Source organism: Hydra viridissima, unplaced genomic scaffold (genome assembly GCF_058129835.1).
Source record: "Hydra viridissima isolate aposymbiotic clone 2 unplaced genomic scaffold, HvirCarnegie_v1 scaffold_6, whole genome shotgun sequence".
Classification (NCBI taxonomy): domain Eukaryota; kingdom Metazoa; phylum Cnidaria; class Hydrozoa; order Anthoathecata; family Hydridae; genus Hydra; species Hydra viridissima.
In genome coordinates, this window is record NW_028324305.1 from 6,115,635 (window position 1) to 6,143,335 (window position 27,701).

The window sequence follows — 27,701 nt, forward strand, 5'->3', positions numbered from 1 at the left end:
ACATAATATATGCAGTATATAAATAAATGGTATATGCAATTGCATATACAATATGGCATATACATTTCATGTTAAGCATATATGACATTTATATTATAATATATATGTGTGTGTGTGTGTGTGTATATGTGTGTGTATATATATGCATATTCATATAATGCATATAATTATAGCATTTTATTAAAAGGGACATCAACTTCTAAAAACTATGAGAAAACTGTTCAAAATTTTGGGGATCAGGAAAGTAAGGTTTTGGATAAGTTTTTGGATATATATAGCTACACACACTGCAGGCCAAAAGTTTCCGGACACTTGGGTTTTGTTTAATTTTTTAATTCAAATTCCCATAATTATTTCAATAAAATTGAAATATCATATTTATTTTTTAAAAGATACATATAGTTACTATTTAAGAAAAAAAAAAGCCAAAAAATGAAATAAAAAAAATACTAAGAACACTATTCTTATTACACTTTCTTTTCGTCAAAAAATAACCCACGAGTTTTTATCACTTTTTTTGCGATCCGTGGCATCCTATTTATTAATTTATTTATTATTTCGAGTGTAATTGATAACCAGGATTCTTCTAATATTTGCCACAGGTGCTCTTTGGATGTTGGACATTTTTGTCTGACCTTTCTGTCCAATTCTTCCCACAGTAACTCTATTGGGTTCAAATCTGGTGATTGGGCTGGCCAGGTCATGATTTTGAGGGCACCATTATCCTCTTGTTCCTTTATATAATTCTTACATAATTTTGAGGTGTGTTTAGGGTCATTGTCCTGCATAAAAACAAAACCACGACCAATAGTTCTTAAGCCAGAAGGTATAGCATTGTTTTCTAGAATTATTTTATATTATTCTTTTTTCATAATACCCTCAATTTTAACTAGGTCACCTACACCAGCTGAAGAAAAACATCCCCATACCATAACTGAACCACCACCATGCTTAATTGTCGGCACTAAACACTCTGGGATCATTTTTTCTTTTGTTGTTCTTCTGATGTAAATTCTACGCCTTTGCCCAAACAGTTCTAATTTGGACTCGTCGGTCCATAGTACTTTTCCCCAGTCTTCATCTGTCCAATTTTGGTGGTCTATAGCCCATTGTAACCTTTTCTTTTTATTTTCAATCCGTAGCAACGGTTTCCTGACCGCTGTACGGCCAGAAAGTCCTGCTTGTCTAAGACGTCGTTTCGTAGTGGTTAATGAAATAGATTTTGAACGACTCCTATTGTAGCCTGAAGTTATTTCCGGGGCCATAAGTCTTAGATTTCTTTTACTCATCAATATTATACTATTATCTTCAGCTTTTGTTGTCTTCCGTGGTATACCAGATCTTTTTTTGTCTTCAAAAATGCCTGTTTCTTTCCATCGTTTGATGGTATCTTGTACAGTACTTCTGGCAACTTGTACTTTTTTGCAAATTTCACGAACTGAATATCTTTCTTTATGTAATGTAATTATTTCAGAACGTTTTGCAACCGTTAAAGAAGGTTTTTTACCCATATTTTTAATTAAATAGTCGAATTATAAAATTTTAAAATTTTTTTGAAGATTTTTTAATACAACCGTCATTTATACCATTTATAATATAATGATATCCGACTAAAATGATTAAGAATATTTAGTTTTGTTTAGTTTTCATTTGGTATTAACCAAATGAAAACTAAACAAAACTAAATATTCTTAATCATTTTAGTCGGATATCATTATATTATAAATATTTCCTTCATGTTTCAACAAATAAATAACTTTAACAAGACCAAACTCTTAAGAGTTATGAAACGCTATATATCAAGTTAAAATAAACAATTAAAAAAACAAACTTATTTATTTAAGTTTGAGGCCAGTAATACCTAATTACTGACCTCAAACTTACATAAACACTTAAAATTAGTAAGTTTAAGTATTATAAATTGATTTTAACTTTTTATATAAAAAATATAAAGTGTTCGGAAACTTTTGGCCTGCAGTGTATATATATATATATATATATATATATATATATATATATATATATATATATATATATATATATATATATATATATATATATATATATATATATCATTTTAAGACTTTAAATATTTTTTAAAAACACATTTGAAAATTTTTTTTAAAAGTGAAGACTTTAAAAAAATTTTCAAATGTGTTTTTAACGATAACAGTCATTTGTGCTAACAGTCAAACACTGTTTAGTCATTGTTTTTTAATTTAAAGCGACTCTGAAAGACCTCAAACTTGTCCTTGCACAATGTTCTAAGAAATGTTATCATAAGGCTTGAGGATAACAACGTTTTAGTATAACTATTTACGTTTGATTCTTTGCTTTTAACAAACGCGAACAAAATGTTAAGTTTTTACCACTAATGATGATTTAAAGTTTGCGTTTATAATTAATGCTTTAACATGTTGTAGATCAACATGGTTATCATGGCAGAATTTTGATTTTGAACTACAAATAAAATTTTCAGATAGCTACAAGTTCGGTACATGGTTTTTAGTGATTGCAATTTAAGAAATAAATTAAAATAGATTAATCGATTTTTAGCCGTAATATACTTATAAAAATCGAAAGTAAAATTTTTCTATTATTATACGATAGACCGAACAAAATCCAAAAACTTAATTTTTTTTTATCATATTTTACTGAAACTAATTAAAATTTAAACTAAGTTTCGTCATAAATATCAAGCTTATTTGTCATAAATATATGCTAACACCTCTAGAAAGATCTATTGTCCACTAATCAACTTTGGTTTCCTAAAAATCATATAGTAAAAGCAAATGATAATGAAAAATGATGTGAAAATGGTTTTCATTAGGAAATCAAGGATTATATAACTTTGAACTTAATCTGGTAAAAAGAGCCATCAAGAACCCAAAGCCTTTCTACAGCTACATGACCTGCTGCTAATCCAAAGCCTTTCTACAGCTACATGAAACTAGCAGTCAAAGATACAATAAAAGCATTAAAGGGAGCATATGGTAAAACCACTCGAAATTTAAAAGATATTGCTGATATCTTAAACAAAAATTTTCAAGCAGCATTTGTGAAAGAAGATGATGGTCCACAGCCTTCTTTTGATTTAAGAACTACTGAAACATTCATTATGACAATTGAAGATTTTACATATGATGATGTCTATCTAAGATTAAAAAGCTTAAAAGATAACAAATCAAGTCGTCGCGTTGGTTTGACAAGGTTCTAACTAATCCGCAAGTAGTTTTGAGTAAATCAATGTTAAAAATTTTTATGTTCCTACCATCAAAAGTTATTAAAATCCTTCAATAATATTTTTTACTCATGATAAAATAAGCATTTGCTACAAGTACTACTACTTTTTATTAAAAAATGTTTCACTCTTCATAGAATAATGAATACCCCCAAAATGCAGTTAGAACCTTGTCATAGTGAAATAATCATATTCTCACTATGACAAGGTTCTAACTGCTGTTTAACGGTAGTTAGAAACATGTTAGTTATTTTGAAATTTTGTGACTGAAGCAGTTTGTTACTTTAAATTTTGTAATTGAAACAATAATGTAATAAAAGCTAATTTTTATAAGTTAGATTATTGTTTCAGTCACAATACAAGGTTACAACATTTTGTTTACTTTACTTTAGCAGTTTGCTTGTTTTGCGCTATATCGCTGTAAATTTCAGTTTATTTTGTTCATCATTATTTAATTAGCCTAATAAAATGATTAAGTCAATTTTGGCAAAAATGTCACTTAGAACCTTGTCAAACTAACGCGACGAAGTGGTGTTGATAATTTACATTCAGCTATTTTAAAGAATTGTGCATCAGCCTTAGTCATTCCAATTACGTATATTTTTAAAAAATCGTTTAATACCAGCAAACTGTCAGTGCAATTTAGATCGGCAAATATCACTCCTCTGCACAAAAAAGGTAAAAAAAACCTTAGCAGGAAGCTACCGACCGGTATCACTTACATCAATTGCATGTAAAATAATGTGAGGTCAGACCACAACTTGAAACTTTTCTATATAAGTTTAAAATAATAAGCAAGCAACAGCACGGTTTTGTTAAAGATAAATCATGCTTAATGAATCTACTTGAAACACTTGAATTTATTTCAATCGTCATAGATAATTGTAAACCTGTTGATGTTATTTTTTGGATTTTGCCATGGCATTTGACACAGTACCATATAAAAGATTGTTGCTTAAAACTTACAGCTTATGGAATATCTGGTCTGACAATACAATGGATTGAAGAATTCTTAACAGAAAGAAAACAAAGAGTTGTGATTTGCGAAAATGTATCCTCTTGGGCAGAAATTACCAGTGGTGTGCCACAAGGGTCAGTAATTGGACCACTCTTGTTTTTACTATTTATAAACGATTTACCTGAAAGTTTAAAAAATCTAACAAAGCTATATGCTGACGACACCAAAATTATGAATGAAATGCTTTCCAGTGCATCAGCTCTCTCTTTGAAATAAGATCTTGATTCAGCTTTTAAGTGGACTCAAGACTTTCATGTCAAATTTAATATTTCGAAATGTACTTTGGCCGAAATAACAAAAAATCACACTTTCATATCAATTAGCAAAAGTTAAATATAACAGAATCTGAAAGTGATCTTGGAGTAATCTTCTCAAGCAATCTGAAATGGAAAAATCATGTAATAAAATGCGTAGGTAAAGCCAACCAAATGTTGGGTCGGATTAAAAAATACTTTGTTTGCTTAGATATTAGACTGCTGAGAATATTTTTTGTTTCTTTTGTGGGACCACTGTTAGAGTTTGCAGTATAAGTTTGGTCACCTATTCGAAAGAGAGAAATTGAATTATTAGAGAGAGTTCAACATCGTGCAACTCGATTAATACTATCACTTAAAAAATCAACTATGAGTATCGTCTAAGAGCTCTCGGCTTGACTACCTTGACAAAAAGGAGACAACGAGGAGATATGGTTCAACTTTATAAATTCTTCAATGGTTTTAACGATTTGGAAACAATAAAAAAAACTAGTATTTAAAAAACTTAAACAAGAGGTAACAGCTTTAAATATGTCAAAGAAATCACTAAGCAAGTATGTCATGAAAACTTTTTATTTAATAGATCAGTCAATTTATGGAATAGCTTGCCAAGCGAGTTGGTTAAAGCATAATCAATTTACAGTTTTAAAACAAGTCTTGATTGCTGGATGAGCAGCATAGTGTGTTGATACCACACTCACTGGCTCACACCAGTTACAGCATTTACTAATACTAATACTAATACTATATTTACTTAGTGAAGTCCATTTTCACACTATTTGCTTAAAGTTGTCTTTTACTATCTATTAATACACAGAGTAATATAGTTAAAACAAGATATTAAATAATAGTTTCATAAATAAGTTATAAATTTTTATGAAGTGGTCCTAAAATTTTAACGTGGTGCGTATAATTTTGAAGATATGGAAGTAATGTCAAAGTTAATCTTGCTTACGAGAACTTCGCATATACTTCTTGCATGAGAGCTGCTTGTTTAATTGTTATAGAAAGATAAACAGTGAATCAGTGTAGCTTTTAAATTTAACACAAAAGAATAAATGAAAAAACACCAATTGATAATGAGCATCAAATCATCCATGACTTTCAAGAATGATAAAGCCGCATTTTTAAGTTTATGCTATACCAGTTGCAACCGATAACAGGTTGACGCCCCAGTTTGTGACATTCACAAAGTTTTTTCTGAAAGCACAACAACTCATAGGCTTTTCTGATTTTTCCATCTTCAAGGCAATATGAATTAGATCTATTATAGCATTTTAGGATAAAACATCTTTTATATAAAGAATGTTTTGAGACCATTGCAATAGCATGTTACTTAATAGATATTTGAGGATAAAGTAATTACAGGGTACAAAATATCTTACTGTTGTAAAAACTGTTAATTCTTTGTGACTCTAATGGGAACATTAAATCTTATGCTATTGGTTATTTAAGTAATTCGGCGAGAAATCACCATTTAATATTGCTTCTTTAGCTTTAATGCAAACTTTAACTAATTTAGCTAAAAGAATTGTAAATTATAAAGGTGGATTTACAAGCTTTTCAAAGCAAGAGTGTTTTGTTTAAAATTTTTCACCACCTGCTCTCATCTCACCCTTCCATATCTTTTATTTTTTTTGGACTCCCTTGTTCCTGTTAAATTTTTTAAAGAAAGCAAAAACATCATCCGTTTTTGCGTTTTTGATAAACTTATAAAAGTTTCAATTAACTTGTTTGGATCTTCTTAAAGCTTCCCTTTGCTTCTTTAGAGGCTTTGTTGCTGTAGAGTAAGTTGCTTGAGTCTAACGGATACAGACAAACATTTACCATCTTCCGTTTAAATATTTTCATTATTCGTGGATAAAAGTTCAGGAGACAGGGAAGGTAAAAGATCTCCGAAAGTAAATAACTGCTTTAAGTATGTATATAAGGTTAAATATATACCTTATATACATAGTTAAACTCATTTTCTCATATATACCTTATATACATAGTTAAACTTCATTTTCAAATATATACCTTATATACATGGTTAAACTCATTTTCAAACTTCATTTTCTCGTGTCTGCCTTTTCCGTAGAGGCTATTTATAAATAGCTAATCAGCATTCAGAATTATGACAATCATATTAGCGTCTATAAACAGATTATAAACTTGATGCCAGTTGATTTGAATACCTTTGTCGCTAATTGTCTTGAAAAATTGCCTAACAAAGGATATAATTCCATAGGTGAGTTTTTAGTTCAGGTACCCTCTTATATATCGGTATAATCCAACTTGATGGTAGTCCTGATTCTTCAAGAATGAGGAGTAGTTCCTTGAGAAACAAGTGGGAATTGAACCAATCTTTTAGGCTGAAACGTGCGAAAGTCCACATAACCATACAACATATTGCTCGGAAATTCCACGTGATGCTAAAAGTAAATCCTAAGCATAATTGAAGTGTTCCAGTCCACTTAAATCTTATAAAGGGCGCTTGCTTCCAATGGTTTTTGGCCGAATTCGCATTTTATGTAAGCAATGGAGAATGTTGAACATACAAAGAGAAAGGGGATCAATTTAATGTATAACTATTCTTGTCAAAGTTCTAAACAAAGTATTAGGAACGAAGTCGACAGCATACGTTTCAAATAACAGTGAGCAACCTGAAGCCGAAAACCATTTACAATTGCACTTTAGCAGCATCCACCAAGATTGGTTGCGGTGTGAGGTCCACTATTATCACTGAAACGTTAAAGGATGGAAAGTCCAGTGGAGATTTCTTTTTTTTAAATTCATATAGTCATTTTTGTAATCTAATTTTTTTTTGCGGGAAAAATTATGCATTTGATAAAATCCATGGATTTGCAATTCATATTGATAAAATAATTGATTTTTAAAATAATTTTTAAAGATAAATATTAAAATGCGATTTAATTTCTTGCATCAGTCACAAAAAAAAAACTAAATTAATAATATAAAAATTTTTATCAAGAGTCGATTTACATGAAGTCGAATATGAGATATTTGATTCTGATAACATTTAAATTTCGTCCTCATTATTAATACTGATTTATTCAAATCAGTGAAAACATCCTCAACAAATGGTTCATCAATGAATTTTTTTCTTGTGGCACTTTAGAAAGCAGAAGAAATATGATTGTCTCAATGCAGTATTTGTTTTTATATTTTTTACATTTGTATTTATGAATTTAAAATTTGCATTTATGCTGATTAAATAACTTATACACTCTTTTTAGAACCGATTGCTAATGATTTTTCTGTTATACAAAGTGGACAGAAAAAAAAGCATTGATGCTACACAAATTGTTTTAAAACATTGTGAACCATCTTATGTATCAAATGGTTATTTCTGCACTGGCCAAGTTTTCAAATCACGGTGGTTACAACATTCACACTGTAATCCAATTAACACAGCACTTCCCCTCTAGAGTGTTATGAATGATGTTGAAACAATTTAGATAAAAAATCTTAAAAAAATTCCACCATTTGGTTTGTTTGATAAATAGGGTGCTTGTTAAACTTTAAAAGCAACCCAGCAAGCACACAACGTTGAAACAACGTTGAAATAACGATGATCGACGTTGATCAAAGTTATTTCAACGTTGTTTCAACGTTGTCTGCTTGCTGGGAATTTACCTTGTGCTTCAAACGAATGATTTTTTGTAAAAATTTACCATAAAAAGACCATTTTTCTGATATAGTTGGATTTTGTGACAACAGTAAAAAGTTAGTGAATACCCGACAACAGCTTTAAAAATCTTTTTTCAAAGGTTTATGTTTTTTTAGGTTTTCTATTTTTCTATTTGGTCTAGGAATTAATTCGTGCGTTTTTTAATTGAAAATTGAAGGTTTATTTCAAAAACTAAATGGATGAATACATTAATGAAAATAGTGTCCTTCGCTAGTCACTACTTTTGCCCATCTTTCTGGCAATTTACGAATTCCGTGTCGAAAAAATGCTTCATCTATAGAAGTGATCCAATCAGAGACGCATTTTTCGATATTTTCTGAAGAAGTGAAGCGCTGTCCAATCAAATCGTTATTCATGCAATCAAACAAGTAGTAGTCAGAAGGAGCAATGTCCGGAGAATACGGCGGGTGGGGTAACACTTCCCATCCGACATTTTCCAAATAGTTTTTGACAGGTTTTGCGACATGTGGTCGAGCGTTATCTTGCTGAAAAATGAGTTTATCATGTCTGTTACCCCAATCAGGTCGTTTTATGACCAGAGCTTGCTTCAAATGCATTAATTGTCGTCGATAACGTTCTCCATTAATAGTTTCACCAGGTGTCAGAAGCTCATGGTACACCACACCTTTCATATCCCACCATATACACAGCATAACCTTTGCACAGTGAATATTCCGTTTGGGTTGTGGTGGACCTGGTTCACCTGGCTTTACCCAGGCCTTTTTTCGTTTAGGATTCTCGTAACAAATCCATTTCTCATCACCAGTAACAATTCGATGCAAAAATCCCTTTCTTTTCTGTCTTTCAAGTAGCAATTCACAAATGGTCTTTCTTCTTTCCACTTCTCTGTCTTTCAATTCATGTGGAACCCAATGAGACATTTTTTGAATCATACCCATGGCTTTCAGGCGTCTGGAAACTGTTGACTGTTCAACTCCTAACGATTTTGCAAGTTCTTCTTGCGTTTGACAAGAATCCTGATCGAGCAATGCTGCCAATTCTGCATCTTCAAATTTTTTCGGCTGTCCTGGTCGCTCTTGATCTTCCAAACAAAAATCACCACTTTTAAACCGTGCAAACCACTTCTGACACGTTCGCTTAGCTAGAGCATGGTCACCATAAACTTCAACCAAAATACGATGACTTTCGGTAGCACTTTTCTTCATGTTAAAGTAATGAAGAAGAATCCCCCGCGAAAACACTTTATCAGGAACAAAAATCGACATTATCAGTTAAATTAAAAATAGTGGTGTTTACGCTTAAATCAAATGATTTATAATGAAAATGATGCGCAATAACAGTGATCTTCGCACTCATGCGTGGCTAAACGAAACGCTGAGACAATAAGCTAGTTTCGTAATCCCTTGTCAAACTGCACGAATTAATTCCTAGACCAAATAACTGAAATCCTTTCTAACATTAAATCTTTTTTATACCCTGATTTTTACGAGTATTTTTTTTTTAAATAAAATTGATAAAACATGCAAATAAATAAATTTAAAATCTATGTGGTTTGAGACCAGCTATTAACTGGGATGAGTGTCCAAATAATCAAAAGTTAGAAGATGCACGAGTTACAAAATGAACAATGAGCTCTCTCCTCACACAACTATATCTTATGATTAGCTTTATCGAGTATTGAGTCTTGAGCTCATATGCATTAGAATATATTGAATCTAGTCATTCATTTAGCTATTGAAAGTTAATGTTTCGCTCAATGGCTAAATTGAACAAATAGTAAAGAAAATAACTTTTTTTTCAAGATTGATAAATAATTAAAGAACTATGGGTAACTTTTTTTTTTTTCGTATGAAGTTCATATTTGTTGTTTAATATTTACAATATTCCAAAATTGTTTCTCTCATTACTGCTTTGAAATCCCGAGCTCTTTTTGAACCTAAATAACATTTTTTGTTTAATAATAGAATCAAATAAGTTTAATTATCATTTCTAAAAAAGCTTGATCTCTAATGAAGTCTAGCTTCTTTACTTAATAATTTAACTTGAGATGCAGGCTTTAATTCCTCTGTCACTTCGACTGATATTTTCCTTTTGATTTAAGTTTTTGAAATACTTAAATTTACACATTCTGCACTTGCTGGGCCTAAGGAATGAACATTTACCACAAGCGAAAAAAACCTGTAGCTAAAAGAATAACCCACAGATTGGGTCATACTTTTAAAGTTTCGAAATGGAAAGGACTAAGGAGCTTTTTTTATGAATTATAACGTAGTATAAAACATGGTTATGTGAATGACTTTTTAATTTCATTTTTATCCAAAATCTCCAGTTTTTTGTTAATGTCACTGTCTAAAAGTAGAGTTATTAAGGTGATTTTATGATTGATGTGAAAATCAAATTTAAATGATTGCATTTTCACTTTTAAAATTATTCATACTGATGAATTTTCCAAATTAGGCGCTAAATAATAGATTAATGAAATAGAACGATGGAAAACGTTTTTCTTTTTTAATCTTTTATTTAGACATTAGAAGACAAAATGACTTAATTTGGACTCAATTATTTACTATATACTAAAATATGATATAAAGGTCACCTAGAGAGCTGATTTAGGTTTACTTACAGCGTCTTTTGAAATGTTTACTAAATTTAATTAATAAAGTAAGAATTAATTGAATAGAGTTGAATAATTATGAAAAAGTTATTACATTTATTTCAGATTTAAAAGAGTATAATACAAGGCTTAAGCTGATTATAACGAGCGTAAATTATCATTTGCTTTTACTATATCATTTTCAGGATACCAAAGTTGATAGGTTGACAATAGATATTTCTAGAAATGTTGATATATATTTGTTTAATTTTTATAGTTATAATACATGCTTACATTCATGGTTTTCTTGAAGGGTAAGAATGTCTCAAACCTTGTCACAAACTTTTGCCGGTTTTTATATTTTTTAAATTTTTAATGCAGTTATTCCGAGGGAAGGTGTAAATGTCAAATAAGGATTGCTAAAAATGCTAGTTTTCTTACAAAGTTAAACTCAGGAGAAATTCTCAAGTTTCCCTTAAATTTAACTTTGTCAGAAAAAAAATTTTTTTTGCCTAATATTAAGATGTGAAAAACAACTTTTTTCACATCTTTATATTAGACAAAATAAATAAATAAATAAATAAATAAATACATAAAAATAGTTTGAAAAACAAACGAGTTTATTGTCAATAGAATTTCCTTTAGAAGAGAAGTTGAAGTATTTGTCAAAAGTTTAAAATTAATTACTAAGTGTTTCTGTTAACTTTTAAGCACTTGTTGATGAGCTGGGTTATTTTTGTTTATTTTCTCTACAGTAAGCAATATGGTAATTACTTTGAAACTTTAGTGTTCTTTCATTTTCATTCTAAATATATTTCTATAGCTTCCCTTCTAAATAAGACACATAAGTAAATAACTTAAAAAAAAGAAACAACAAATTTGAAGACAGAAAGAATACATAACATGTCTAATAATTGTCAAATATATTTGCCGCGATACAGGTTGCTGCGGTTGCATCCTCTGCGACCTTTGTCGTTGCAAACATATTAGATCAGAAGAGTTTTCAACAAAAAATTGCGTTTTCTGTGTGGTGAATCCTTGCTATTATAAAAATACAAGATTCTAAATTAACGAATGTCTCAACAGCAACTTCTATTGATAGCGTGCACATCACCATATATAATCTTAATTTAGACTTAATGTCTTATCTTTTAAGATAAATAGTATGTAAAATATCAATAAAAAAATCTCTTTGATTAAATGAAAAATGTAAATAAGAAAATCTTTGAAATAATTAAACGATTCATTATCAGTATTATTCTTTGCTTAACATCAGACCAATGTTACTTTTACATTATTAAAACTGAATTACGTAAGTAATATTACTTTTTTAAATACTACTTAAAAACCCAGCATTTTGATAACGCCAACACCTGAAAATTTAAAATAGGATTTTTAATTAGTGAGTAATAACTTATTTTTTACGCAATTGCTTTGTTTCCCAAGGTACAACACCGGTTTTTCCTTTGGAAGTAGAGTGTTAAAGGCTGAGAGGATTTATCCATTTCTTCTTCTAAAACTCTTTGTACTAATTCTTGCATAAATATTACAATTTTCTTCACTAGATGAAAAACACATTGCTTATTCTCTAAACAAGAAGCGTCTACGGTTTTGCCTTTGCCTTTCTTCCTGGGATAACTTTTGTTTTGTACCAGAAAATATTTTCTTCTTAGCTACTGATTCTTAATTTCTATTTGCTGTTCAATTAACTTCTTTTCTGGTGAACCGTCTTTTTTGATGTATAGCCTTTTCAGCCGCATCTTTATGAAATGGGCGGACCGTTTCTGGAATCACAACTATAAATGTTTGTTTAGCAGACATTGAAGGGATCTGTACTTTACATTTCATTGATGACAGCTATATTACAAGTGGTGGAAGCTAATGAACCTGATGCAATCTCATTTCACGGCTGTTGAGATTTTTTATTGTCTATAGTAATTGCATTTTTCTGGATTTGTTCAAAATCTGCTACATAGGAAGAAAGAAACTTGTCTTTAGTAAAAATATTACTTTCAATTGAATGTATCCCTGTAACCTGGAATCCCTTTTCAATATTTTCATTCGTAAATGCTCTCTTGCCAACTTAATCAGCGACATCATAAATCTGGATAGATCTTCCAAGATTAGATACCATCCGACCATTCATAACACGGTCGTAGTAACGTTTATTTGGTCCAAACACACCCCGATCTAAGGGTTGCAGTTAGTGGGGCGTGATGGTTAACACCACCATTTTCCTTGTATAAATCTAAAGCTTCAATTGAAATGTGGCTTTTATCGTTATCTAATATTAGATGGAATGCTTCACTATAGTTTGCCAAAGTAAAAAGCATAAAACCTTACCCGCTTATACCAGTATATTTCTGTTAACATATATAAAAAACTTACGTAAAGTTTCCACAAACTTCTTCAATTAATTCTAATAAAATCAATAATAATATCAGTTAGAGCAAAAAAAAAACAATAATTTCAATCAAATGCAAAACAGCAAATTATATTAAAAAAAAATCAAAACAATCCACTGAATAAAACATATACTTTAATCCATCAATAGAATCTACTTTAAAAAGTAAAAAGTAATATAAGGTGATCTACTTAGAAATGTTAATCTAAATACTTCTTTTTTCTTTAAACATCAAGGGACAAAATCGCCCTGTGGTAAAATTGCCTCAGTCTACCTTATAAATGATGAGCGTTGTCATATGAAGTTGTTTTTTTTATACTATAAAGACTCTTTAAACAAACTCTTTGTATTTTTAAACTTCTTACTTTTTTTTAAGGCTCATTTCCTTCGTTAAAGTGACATTTTTCTATTTCAAGTCTGAATTTTTTGAAAAGGTTTTTTTAAATACGTTTATTTTAATATCTATGATTTGTTTTAATATAGATTCTGTCAAGAAAAAAAGCATTAACTTTGTAATTTTTATATTATTATAGCAACAATCTGAACCTGTCACTTGAAGTTTCTGGTTATGGTTATAATGCAACGCTCGAGTATTTCCTTCCACCTTTTGTAACATTTGCTTTTGAAAATTATTCTCTTGATTTCATTAAAAGTGACTTTAACAAACAGAAATATATTGTAAGCATAGCAGCCGAGAGAAATTTCGGGCCCCGGGAAGTTTTTTAAAGGGGCCCTCATTATGATCAATTACTTACCCAGGACCAAAAGAAGCGTGCTCTGGTCATTGAAAATGAAAAATTAAAGTTAATAAAATCTTTTAAAAGTCAAAACTATTTAAATATTTTAAAAATTACTTTAAAAAATTGTTTGTGCACACGAGGGGCCCCGGGAATCTTCCCCGTCCACCCCCACCCCCACCCCCCCTCTCGGCGGTCATGATTGAAAGTTTAGATTTTAGGAAGATTTTGCTTCATTACTTTACATAAATCAGTTACCTAATATCTACCTGGTCCGTTGTTTATTTCTAAGTTTTCATTGAGCCAAACGTTAACTTTATTGTCCATGTATTTTCGTGGTAATGTAATATATCATTCACTAGTTTCCAGATCCTTTTCTCAACTCGAGCGAAATTATTCACAACATTTCAATGACTTAAAGGATATCAAATTGTCCTCAATCTGGAATGATTATAGTTGATATCACTGTGAGATTGTCATTTCAAAGTACTACCGGTACACCACGAAAGTTAACAAAAGCATACCGAAAATAGTCTTGCTTGCATCCTATAAAACCTCTAAATACACCAAGAAAGAAAAATTGCTCTTCCACGTAACTTGAGTTTTTGTTTTTTTTTAAATATTTTTTGAATTTAATATTGCGCTTGACAATATTAATGACAAAAAGTTTTGATTCATTTTTGTGTAGCTTTTGACTTTTTTTTCTTAATAAACAACGTTTTTAAAATGGTTATCATAGAGTTTTATTTGTCTTGATTTATGATCGTGGAATGTGTTGGGAGGCGGAAAAGTCTATTATTTACGTTGAAAACACGTTGAAAAGTGAAATCTTGTCAATAAATTTTCTTCTTGATTTTTAAATCGTTATCCGATCGTCTGAGAAAACTATTTCATTTTTTCATGTTTTATTATTAGAGAATGTATGTTTTTTTTTTAGAGTAAGAAGTGCTTGTTATTATTCTAATGACTGTGATCACTTATGGGCAGGTAAAAATTATCTTTCCAAATTTGTAATTTAATGCGTTTAACAAATTCCAAAACTAGATAAAAATGATATTTCTTAATTTAGTTTAATCGTTTTTTTACTCTTAAAGTTTAATATTTTTATCCAATCCTAATTTTTTTTGGAAATATAGCAAATAAGTTGCAATATTATTGACATTGCTACTTTAGAATTAAATTAGCAAGAACTTTAGAGTGGAGATGAGCCCACAATTTGATCTTAGGGCTAGTACACTTTTAAAATTTAATGAATATCTCTATTAGTTTACCTATTACTCATGTTTCAAATAAAATTCTGAAGAGTTTCTCATCTTTTATGAAAGGGTACTATTTTAAGTATCCGCACATGTTTTGTTTGTAAGGAATTGTTTACGTTTATACGACATTAAGATTTAGATCTAATTTATATCTACTTTTTTAAGTAGTATAAATATTGCTGAGCAAATCATCTTTTAGAAATGGATACTTACGTAAGATCTGTACTCGGGCATCATTCCATTACTAAAGAGCTTTACGCAATCCATCGGGATCAAAAGACGTCCCAGTGGGCAAAGCGACGTCGGAACAACGTCGGATCGACGTCGGAGCTGACGTCGGATCGATGTCGGATTTACGTTGGAAATGGAAAGGTTGGGCGACGTCGAAAAAAAGACATCGGGTGATGTCAGAATTCCGATGTCATTCAACGTCGAGCGATGTTAAACCAACGTCGGAACGACGTCAGATTACTGATGTAAAGACGATGTCATTAAGTGGTAGAGCGATGTTAAACCAACATAATAAATACAATTAAAAAATAGCACATATTTTCTGGCGTAAAAGCATTCATTACAAAAAACAACTTTCTATTTTGCATCAGTATCTTTCTGGACACGCCCAATGATAAGCTTGTAAACTTTTAACTTTTCAAAACTTTGTTTATCCATTTTTTTTGCGTTTAGTCTCTTTCATATTAAAACAAGCCATAACTTTGTGCGACATCAGACTATAAAAAGAAAGAAAAAATTTTAAAATGATGAAAAAATAATTTTAAGAGTATATATATTTGAGTTCTTTGTTGTGGAGGAAGCCTATTTCCCAATATGACATGTCCAGCTCGCCATCGATGTATGGGGGATATTGCAGTCATTTTATTGGTTGTATCCATATCATCATCAAAATATATTGATAAATAAATATTCTTAATTATCAAATATGCAAGGAAACTTACATCAATTCTCATGGTTTACCCAATATCTTCTTTAATAACAGTAATGGTCTGTCTCTGATTTCTGGTTCTCAAATGAAGTGTGTATTCATTCTCTGTATCAGACTCTGAAGTTGATTCTGAAAACAAAAGATATTGTTTTTGGAATTAATATATTGATAAATAAATATTCTTAACTATCAAATATGCATGTCAGTAGCACACTCAGGTCTCCAAATATTTCATAACCAGTGAGAACTTCTGACTTTTTAAAAATGTTTCTGCTGATGCAAGGTAAAAAAAATTTTTTTCAAAAATTCAAAACGTACTTTGAAATAACTCATAAATAGCCATTTTAGTCTGCATAAAAGAAATTGTTAACAAAATTAACACCATGAACTACAATAGCATAGACAAATAAAACTTTATAAACTTGAAAGTTACTCTACCATTAATACGCTTTGACAAATTTTTGTGTTTGTTATTATGTTGCACAGTTTTTATGGTTGTTGTGATGATGATTTGATAAGATTTGAGGGATGTATTGAATTATTTTTTTATTAGGATGACGAATAACTTAACAAAACAACATTAATATCACGTAACAAAATTCTTATATATTTTAATATGTATTCTAAAGTCTACCCTCTTATTTACAAAGTCATTCACAAACTTAGATCCCTTAACTGTACCAACTGGTTATTATTTTATCATTATTTTTGTATTAGGATCACTCACTCTAATACAATAATAATGATATTTATTAATATCAATAAATAATGATCAATTACTACTGTTAGCTGACTCAGAACAAAGAGATTCAACTTCATTGTTAACAAATTGTACATTGTCATCAGAATCATTTCGCAGAGCATCATTAATTAGATTATTGATTTCTTGATTTTGGGCTCCCCAATTATTAATGTAAGACATCTAAAGAATAATGTTAATAGCTGTTGAAAAAGTTATAGATTGTGATATCGATCCATTTTTGAATATTCATGTTTATCCCACTGTGTGCCTATCCAAAAAAATTAACATGGAAACAAGAAAGTGGGACAAGATCATGGAAACAACAGAGACAAGATCTGTAAAGCATGATGAAACTGTTAATACATCTAACAAAGTGTATATTGGGGTATCTGAAGAAGAATGGAAATAAAGATGTGCAAACCACAAACATTTATTCACAAAAAGCTCAAATAATGTATTTTTTACCTGATGATTGCAATAAGCATGAAACTTAAAGTAGTAAACATTATGTAGTTTTATTTTAAATTTATCACATTAAATAAAATATATTACTCTGATTTTATTCATTTAGCACTCTTGTTGAATTTACACATACAAATAACCTTAAAAACAGTACAGTAATGAATTAATAAAAAAAATTCAGATAAATATTTTTTACTAATTTAAATATACATGCATACATACATACATACATACATACATACATACATACATACATACATACATACATACATACATACATACATACATACATACATACATACATACATACATACATACATACATACATACATACATACATACATACATACATACATACATACATACATACATACATACATACATACATACATACATACATACATACATACATACATACATATACATACATACATACATACATACATACATACATACATACATACATACATACATACATACATACATACATACATACATACATCTTTTAAAGTCACAATTAATTAAATCAAGTAAAAAAATAAACTAACTTTCGCTTGCCATAGAGAGCATGCGTTTTATGGTTTGTCAATATTAGTGATAGTAATCGACCGAAACCGAAATTTGAGCCGAAACCGAAAGTACCGAAATTTCGGTTCAGTAAAGCCGTAGCCGAAGCCGAAATTTCAATTTCGGCCGAAATTTCGGCCGAAGCCGAAACCGAAACAGCCGAAATTTGAAAAAAAATGTTAAAAATCCCTGAACCTTTTATGATCACCGAATTAAAGCAAAAAAAACTATTTTACGTATATCTAAGCAATCACCATGTAACATAATTTGATAAAAACTATAGTATGTCAAAAAAGAAAGTAGAATATGTCAAGACATTTTAATAATTAAAGTTAACAACTGAAATATTTTCTCTACAGAATAAAATTTTTTCCATGTTTTCTGGCAAAAGTCTATTTCTTTCATTTGAAAGAATGTCTCCAGCAGTTGAAAACAACCTTTCAACTTCGGTAGATGTTGGTGGAGGTGTAAGGAATCTCTTTGCCATTTTTGCCAAACCATACTTTGCTTTTAATGTTGTTTTTTCTTCATATTCTTTCCAAAACTCTAAACAGCATGAAGATGTTGGGCTTTCTAAGTACTCGTTTAAAACTTCCTTTGCTAATTTGGAAGTTGGATTTTTGGACCTTGTATTTTGTGACTCTGCAATTATATTTTGCATCATTGAAGAAAACCCAGTGTTCTCAATAGACTTAGTTTTCATCACAGGAGTAGTTTCATTTTGGCTCAAAATGGAACTGTCTAATTCCAAAAGAACTTGTTTTTTTGCAGCTTGAAAGGCTTCTTGGGATCTAAAGAAGTGGTGCTTGTATCTGGGATCAAGAAGTGTTGCTATTGCAAAATGATCAATGGTTTCTAAATCAAAAAAACGTGCCTCCATTGCTTTCTTTAAAGCATTTTTCATGCCAATCACTTCTTCGTCATCAGAGGGAACTTCGAATGATTTCAGGATAGTTGTCACAATTGGAATACATGCACTGATGCAAGCATCCTTTCCAGAGAGCAATTTGGTGGCTTCTTCGAAAATCGCTAAGATGTGTACCAGCTTTTCACACAGATTCCATTCCTGTACAGTGAACTCAATGCCGCTGGAAGGACGGATTAGCAGCGTGGTAGCAATTGCTGATTTCAAGTACAGAATTCTTTCAAGCATGTAATATGTTGAATTCCAGCGTGTTGGGACATCATTTTTGAGTCCGAGCCTGTCAAAATTGTTCATTTGAACCTCTTGTTGTTTATAAAGCTCAGCAAAGAAGGAATTTGAAAAAGAAGCATGAGTGCAAAGCTTTCGACATTTTTCTATCAAGTTTACAGCACTCTGAAGTGAAAAAAGTTCTTTTTTAATCACTAGTTGAAGTGAATGATTTAGACACCCAGCAGACTTGTAAACACACTGTGGTTCTTTGAAAGCTGCTTTTATATTTGCAGCATTGTCTCTTAAGCAGAATGTGATCTTGTCCTTTAGCTCCCACTCTTTCACAACATTCTCAAGTCTTTGAAAAATGTTTGAAGCAGTATGTTTTTCATCAAACTTGGAACATGACAGGCAGAATTTGATCCGCTCCCATTTGTCTGAAATGAAGTGTGCCATCATGCCCAAGTACTTATGATGAAAGGATGACCAAACGTCCAGAGAGATTGAGATAGTTTTAGCATTTTTTTCGTTAAGGATAACTTTCGTTGCAAGCTTAATCTTTTCATAGGCTGGATTGAGCATGCTTCGGTAGTATTTCTCACTTCCAATGTCAAAGTGTGGTGTAAAAACTGCATGATGGCGTAAAAATCCCGGATTATTCACAATTGACCAAGGCTGTAAGTCGAGGATAATCATTTCAAATATAGATCTATGAAACTTAAGACCTTCTTCGGAATTTGAATCAATTTTTGAGATATTGTCAACCCAGCCAGGCATTGTAAATTGCAGCATTTCAGTCCTCTGGCGTTTTGATCTGATGTCAAATAAAGGTATTGTTCTTTTTTTAATTGTAAGAGGCTCAAGCTGATCTGAAGTTGGTATATTTTCAGGATTGTCGGTAGTTGTGAGTATTGCTTTTTCAGTTAGGAGATTTTTTAGAGTAAGCTGTGGATGCCGACTTCTTAAATGTGATGAAAGTCCGCTAAGTGATTGAAGTTTTGGATTATGGGATCCACGAGATATTTTCAAATTGCAGATATTGCAAGTTGCGTATTTGGAATAATTGGCTGTTACGGTAAAATGATTCCATAAATAGCTTTTCTTTCGATTATTTTCCATTGTAAAATTTAGCACTGAGAAACTTTGATTAAATTATTGATTTTGGTTACTTAACTTAAATGTTAACTTATTTAAAGAATGATTTGAGAATAGTAACTTGAATCAATTATGTAACGTGATTTCAATTAAAATTTCTACAATTGTTATAATTAAAAACTGATTTACGAACAAACGATTAAAATTAGGAAATCGTCATGATCCCACACTAAATTAAAAAAAAGTTATCTAACTTTAAAAAAAATCTTATAAAAGTTTCGGTTCATTTCGGTTGTGGTTTGAACCAAAATTTCGGCCGAAGCAGGAAAAGTAAAAAATTGCTGACGCAGAAATTTCGGTTTCGGCTTCGGCCGAAACTTCGGCCGAAATTTCGGCCGAAGCCGAAAGTTTCCGTTCACTAGTCAATATGTTATGGCTGTCAATAAAGTCTTAGTGTTAAATTTATATCTTCCCGGTAAATTTATTTTTTCCAATAATAATTATTTTTCCGGTAGAATAACTACTTTTTTCCAATAAGATGTTTATTTTCCGGTATTCAAACTTCCAGTTCAAAAAATATATAATAAAATTACCGTGGTGTTTACATAAAATAAACATTTAGAGAAAAAAATTTAGTTATTATATCTAACTAGATATCTAGTTAAAATAACAAAGTTATTTTCCGCAAATGTTTCTTTTATATATACGAAATTTGTCATTTCTTAAATTAGGACTTACTTAAAGCATAGTACTTTGTTAGGTCACACCACGATATGTAAATTTTATTTATTTGTAAAATTGTCGATTTACGTCGTATTTATGTCAAAAGACATCGCACGATGTCAGAACAACGTTGGTAAGACAACGTCGTTTTGACGTCGTTATCGCGACGTTATAACAACGTTGTAATAAGTCGGTTGACATCGCCGATGAAAATCCAACGTAAACCCGACGTCGGTTTGACATCGCGTGCCCACTGGGGTACTTGCATTTTCATAAAAGTCTTAATAAGTGGTTGGTATTGACCAATCATCAGTTCAAGAAAACAGCTTCTAACAATATAAATGAAACTATGAGGAAAAGTTTGGAGAAAGACCAAGAACAATTCTATATCCATGGTAGAAGCCAGTGGATGGTGAATAATAATTAAATATTATCTTTTTGATGATTATTTTAGCTTTTTTACTTCCATATTGCTGATTAATTTTTATCAAATGCGGTGCCGAATGGATAATTTAGGACGATCATTAATAATAAACTATTTCTTAACGTGCAAACTATAAAACAACTATTAAACGCTTTTAATGCTTCTTTGTAAGTTTAATTTAGGTAAAAACCCAAACTTTAGGCTCTAGTTTTTTCATCCCTAAAATGTAGTTGGCTGTGAAAGTTTACAAAATAGAAATGTCAATTTTACTTTGAAGTTTACAAAAAAAAAAATTATAAAACGATAACAATGTTCAACAAAATTCTTGCTTTCCTAAATTTTTTTACTATTAATTTTTCTATGGGCCTGACTGTGAAAGAAATGCTTGGAGATTGCTTACAGCTTTACTTTTTGAAATATAAAGTTTTATTCTTTTGACTAAAAAATACAAGAAAATTAATACAAATCAACCAAGTTTATATTTAACACAATCAAATGATCTTTTATAAGTTTTTTTTGAATGTATGATTTTAGGAAGATCTTGTTGAAAACTCCAGCAGTAGTCTGTCATCATACCTTCCTTAATAACACTCTTCCATTGTCCCTGCTCCTCAATAAAATCTTCAAAATTTTCGATAAAATCTTTAACATTTTGTGCAGATTGGTCTAAATCCGATTGCAGGAAATGGATTTTTATGCTCATGATGCACCCTTGCTTTTGTAAGTTCGATTATATGCCATAAACCTTTTTATTATGCTAAGTTTAACATGAAGTGATAAAAGTATGATGCGGTCTTGGCACTAAAGACACGTTTATAAGATTTTTTTAACCAATTTCTGCTTTTCCTGCACTGATTAAACATTTTTTGACCAATAATGTTGCTTGTCACGACTGTGCCAGAGACAAATAAAACAAAAGGAACTTTGTGAACCTTTCTTTTATTTATCTCTGGAAATATGCAATAGGTATGGATCCGTTCTAGTTACCGTTATGAAACAAATAACACATAAAACTTCTTTTGCAGCAGTTTACAAAAAGATGCTTATCTCTAATTTAGACCATATCCGTAGACATGCAACATGTTTCTGGCGTAAAATATGAGGAACCCATGCTTTTTTCCTGTTTACAAAACTTTATTTTAAAGTATAGATGATACACAGATTTTACAAAGTCCGATATTGACTTTAGATTTTTTTCAAATATATATTCTCCACAAATTTAAACAACCTGGATTAAGCACACAACCTCTTTTTGTTGAAGCCATATCTAAAACAATATTTAACTATATTTTATGGTTCAAGAAAATACGAAAATCTAAGTAAAAATAGTAAGTTAGGGTTGTTAGTTATATTGCTATTATACTTTATGACGTAGTAAAAGATTTAAACACAGTAACTGAATGTGAAACCACCCCTTAAGATATTGAACAGGAAATCTTTAATGACCTCAACAAAATTGAAGAAAACTTGGGCGAAAGTTCTGATTCGGAATAATAAGGTGAGATAATAAGACGATTATGTTATTTTAACAATATAAAGTCTGATATTAAAGTTTTGTTTCAACTCAAAAACAAAACCTGTTTGAGAAAATTTATTGTCATATTTAAAAAAATTTTTTTTTTCTTTTGTTGACTAGAGTAATAAAACTCGATGGAACGAGTTAAAAATATTAGGGGTGTGAATTAACCTCAGCTATTTTGTGTCCCTTTTGACTAGAACTGGCTATCAGTTATATTCTGACTGAATGAAAGGATAAATCCAGCATTTCTAGATAAAGTTGCTCATTAAATTATCGCAAACAAAAATTCAACAGAATTATTTGAATAAAATTGTAAATGATTATAGAAATAAGCATCGGTATTAGGTTTTTCTAATAGTAACAAAAATAACGAATGAAGTTCAACTTTCTTTGTCTATCTTAAAAAAAAGCGAATTTTCTAGAGTATATTGCACTTATGCTTTCTCTCATCTCTGAAATAGTTTAAGAGTAAACTTTTGGTTCGTGTTACGGAACTGCATACCAAGCAGAGACAGCTTTTCATTGTTTTTGGTAATGCTACTTTGAATAAATTTACGTAGGGCTTCTATACCATTATTATCCTAGAGTGTCTAAGAGGAATTTTAATTAAAAGGGTTACCCCAAGTTAACAGTTTTTTTTTTCCACCGTTGAGTTACTTTTTCAAACAATTTAATGCTGGATATAATAAGGAAAAGAAATCAAAGTAACGGATGTTATAGAAATGTTGATGGAAATTTTCTACAGCCTTTAAATCCCTTTTCAACAATTGTTATTGAAGCCAATTTTGTTTGGCTAAAAATCTGAGCGGCCACATAAAAAGTTCTGAGTAACTATACAAAAAACCTTAAGCAGCTACATAAATAAAAAAGAGTGAGCGTTTCTGATTGCTATTTTTATAGCTGATGCTAATTTTACTCATTTTTTAATTACACAACTCATTCGTTTACTGTTTTTTTTTAAAATTTATATTTTTACGTTTGATACTCAAAATAGAGTACTTGAAAAATAGCCATTTAGTACGCCCAATAAATAGAAAAATAAAATCATGAAAAGAGTTGTTGGGAGTTTTAAATTATTCATTCACCGGCTCAAGTTTCATTTAATTCTTATTTGAATTTTAAACAAAAAAACAAGAAGACAACAAGTACTCGCTGAGATTTCATTTTTGTGTTTAACATGAAACAACGAAGGGTTGTTTTATAGCAATCATTCTTCAAGCAACTGGTTTCAAAGAATAAATTGGTTTCTTCAAGCTACGACATAAATATACATTTTGTGAAAAAACTATGAGCAGTTTATAACTATTACGTCAGATAATTATGAAGCTAATAAAACAGAGGGTATTTCAGAAAATGTTATTTATCACTAAAATATCCGTAAAAGAAACTACAAAGCATGTAATTTAGTGCTTCCTTTAACAACCAATTTTGCTTTACATAAATGTAATTTTATCAAATTACCAATTTTGCTTTATATAAATGTAATTTTATCAAATGTAATTATTAATTTGTATTTTTGAAATACTGTTAACACAAAATTATGTAGTTAAAAATGTAGAACTAAAATATTTAACTTATTAAAAAATTTTTTTGTTATGAAGAACTAAAAACTCCATTCGACTTTTATTTGCTAGCTAAAATATTATTTCAAGCAGCTTGTTCTATTCAAATCTTTCCACGTCAAATTATTCCACCTCAAATCGCTGTAAAAATATCGTAAGGAGGCTTTATATGTTGACCTTTTACTTAAAAATGGTTTTTTGTAATTAATTTTTAAAATGTAATAATTTGAAAAAGATTAAATTTTCTTCCCTTTTTTACATCAATACTTTTTCATTTTTTGTTTCAAAAACCTCGAAAACATCAGTAAAGTACAATGGTATAATTTCGTTAAACGCTCTCAAAAAAATTGGGCGGTGGGGAGCTGATAGGGAGGAGGAGGGGCTCAAGATGATTCCAGGACTCCTCATAAGCTATGCTGAATCTGTCATCAATTTTTTTTTGGGTATTTTATTTTGGTAGACATATGACAATATGGCAATGACACCATTAGTATTTGATTATTTTAGTATAAATATGTTTTTTGGTCCGATGTTAGTTTCAATTTATTCCTTTTGTAAACGAATCAAACAGAAATATTGGAAATGGTATGTCATGTTTTTCGTTTTTTCACAGAAACTTACTTCAGACAGTTCATTATTCTTAAAGTGATAAGGTTAGATCAAATAAAATTTCCCATACTTTTACCATCTTTATATTTAAAAACTAAGTAACTACTTGAGGTTGGATAAATTTCAGATTTTTTTCACTTTTTTTTAACTCTATCAGTTATCTTTTAACTAAAAAAAAATTTTTTTTTGAGACCCCTTTTTGGTTTCTTTTGGTTTTCATTTAAAAGTTTATTAACATTCTAATCTATTAGAATGATGCGAGAGTAGTATATATTAGAACGGTTAAGTATCAAAACAGAAATTACTCAGAAAAAACTAAGAATAATAAAGTATGAGAAAGCATAGATAAAGGAGCAGATACAAGTGGTTTAAATGTAAGAATGGAAGAAACTCAGAACAAAAACATATTGGTTCCACAAAGTGTGGAGTATTGAACAATTTAGTAAAACTTTTTTTTTTTTTTAATTCTTGTAAGAGAAGACGGATTTGGAATTCATTGAATTTAAGATCTTTCAGTTTTCACATATTGCATTTTACCGTTCACACCAACAAGAGTGTACCCTTAGTTTCAATTCTTATTCCTTCCGCTCTGACCACTTTCCGTTCTGATATTTATTCGAAATAATGTGTTGTATTAATCCATCAAATTTTTAAAAAGCTTACGCTTATGTTTTCAAAAGAGATTTCGAAAAACCAATAACTGTAATGATAAATTTTATAATAAAGATATTAATAATAAAGGTAATAATAGTTATAATAATAATTATAGCAATAATAATAATAATGATAATAATAATAGTGATAGTAATAATAATAATAATAATAATAATAATAATAATAATAATAATAATAATAATAATAATAATAATAATAATAATAATAATAATAATAATAATAATAATAATAATAATAATAATAATAATAATAATAATAATAATAATGATGATGATAATGATGATGATGATGATGATGATGATGATGATGATGATGATGATGATGATGATGATGATGATGATGATGATGATGATGATGATGATGATGATGATGATGATGATGATGATGATGATGATGATGATGATGATGATGATGATGATTATGATGATGATGATTATGATGATAATAATAATAACAATCTTTTTAAACTTGAGCGGTAATTTATCTATATACAACTTATCTATTAAATCATACTATAACTTTTTACTTAATTTTAATGACTTCAAAGAAATATTTTCAAAGTTTAAAAATTTGTTTTCATGGTCTCAGGTTTAAAAAACTGGGCTTTTAAAATAAATGGGTTTAAGAAACTTTTTCTGTAATTTTCCTTTTGTAACAGTTACCATTAAAAACTCAAATCCTGACACGTTTCTTGAAAAAAAAAGTACTTTTACAAAGCCATTGCATCAACAATTAAAAAAAAAATCTATTTGTTTTAACTGAGCATCATTCAAATTAGATTAAATTTTTTTGAACTATTAACCTTTTAAATAATATTATTACAAAAGGCCTCATTGTTTTTCTTCTAAAAAAAATATGCATCTACGTGCTACTCGTATTACTACTAGGATTGGTGACGTTTTTCTTTTCTTTATTTATTCACATATTTTCAATTATTTCATGAACCACGACGTTTTTTGTTTAACTATGTTAATTTGATTAAATAATTTCAAAAATCATATATAAATGTATCATCATTATACACCTAATAGAGGAAAAAAATTGGAAGCATCATTTTTGTTATTTATAATTAACTCCATAAAGTGCGAACGCAGACAGAGGTGTGGTGCAAAATGCAAGTATAAGTACTTCGCACACTTTTACACAAACTTCTGCACTTTTGCTCATTTTTGTCTACGATAATTCTTATTTGTGCTAGTTTGTTTGAAAATATATGGTGTATTTATGAAAGCTCGTACTTATTTCAACTCGATCTTCATCTGGTCTATCAATTTTCCGCAATTTTACCGTTATCTTAATGTCTGTTCCCGATTACCAGTTATTAAATTCAATTTTCAGTTAACAAATTTACTTTTAGTGAAGCTATTTTCTTCACTTTATGAAAAATTATTTTAAATATCAAACTTTTTTTAACTTAGTGAGTTTTTTAAAGATGTTCCAAGTATTACGGAAAAATGAATTTTAAGGTGGCCCTAGCGGTCTGCACTAGTTTTTAAGTAGTTCCGGACCTTTTCGGAAGCTAATGTGTATAAAATTTATTTCTAGTGTTTTTGAATAATAATTTTTATTACACGTTTTTTTTTTTTTTGGTAAGAAACTTATGCAACAATAATAACAGCCAGTACTAGATATTTTCTTATTATAAGGGTAATTTTTTACAACTCTAATACTGAAAGTTTCTTAAGTGTTTCTTAAGTTTCAAAAAGAGAGAAAAAGTAAGTAAAATGTAATTTGAAAACATGTTAATAAGATAAAATGTTTTACAGTTAGTCAACTAAAGTTATTTGAATTCCATCAATATCATTCAAAGTGATATAATCCTTAGATTTGTCCCTGAATAGAACAGAAATAAGGAAATATTCCTTGAACTCCTTACAAGTTTCTCATCAAAAAGTAATTTAGTTCTAATAGTTTCTTAAGGTTTTGGGGCTTCTAGTACTAGTTTCTTATAAGTTTTTTATAAAAAAAAAAAGAAAAGAAAAAACGTGTATTATCATTGTTATTATTGTTACTGTTATCATCATTATAAACTTTGTTATTGTTATCTAAATTATAATTATTGTCATATTTGTTATTATTGTTATTAT

At 29.7% G+C, this 27,701-nt stretch overlaps 1 protein-coding gene and 1 long non-coding RNA gene across 4 annotated transcripts in view; one reads left to right on the forward strand and one right to left on the reverse strand.

Annotated features, from left to right (window-relative positions):
- Positions 1 to 21,336, forward strand: part of LOC145190138 (uncharacterized) — a 168,018-nt gene extending 146,682 nt beyond the window's left edge. Inside the window, exons 8-10 of one of the 2 annotated variants that reach the window (XM_090091218.1) lie at positions 14,840 to 14,889; positions 15,361 to 15,442; positions 21,084 to 21,336. In XM_090091218.1, coding sequence (XP_089947344.1) covers positions 14,840 to 14,889; positions 15,361 to 15,442; positions 21,084 to 21,252 — 301 coding nt within the window. In that variant the 3' untranslated portion in view covers positions 21,253 to 21,336. Of the gene's footprint in view, positions 1 to 10,950; positions 11,076 to 14,839; positions 14,890 to 15,360; positions 15,445 to 21,083 lie in introns of those variants that run through there. The other variant, XR_016453563.1, reaches the window with a different exon arrangement.
- On the reverse strand, positions 15,694 to 20,873 carry LOC149886777 (uncharacterized). Of its 2 annotated transcripts, none has more exons than XR_016453575.1 (3): positions 20,841 to 20,873; positions 16,115 to 16,230; positions 15,694 to 15,889 (listed from the first exon to the last, which is right to left on the reverse strand). It is a non-coding gene; the product is annotated as an uncharacterized LOC149886777 (long non-coding RNA). The 2 variants fall into 2 exon arrangements; XR_016453574.1 differs by lacking the exon at positions 20,841 to 20,873 and adding an exon at positions 16,882 to 17,205.
- Positions 21,337 to 27,701: the final 6,365 nt, after the last annotated feature.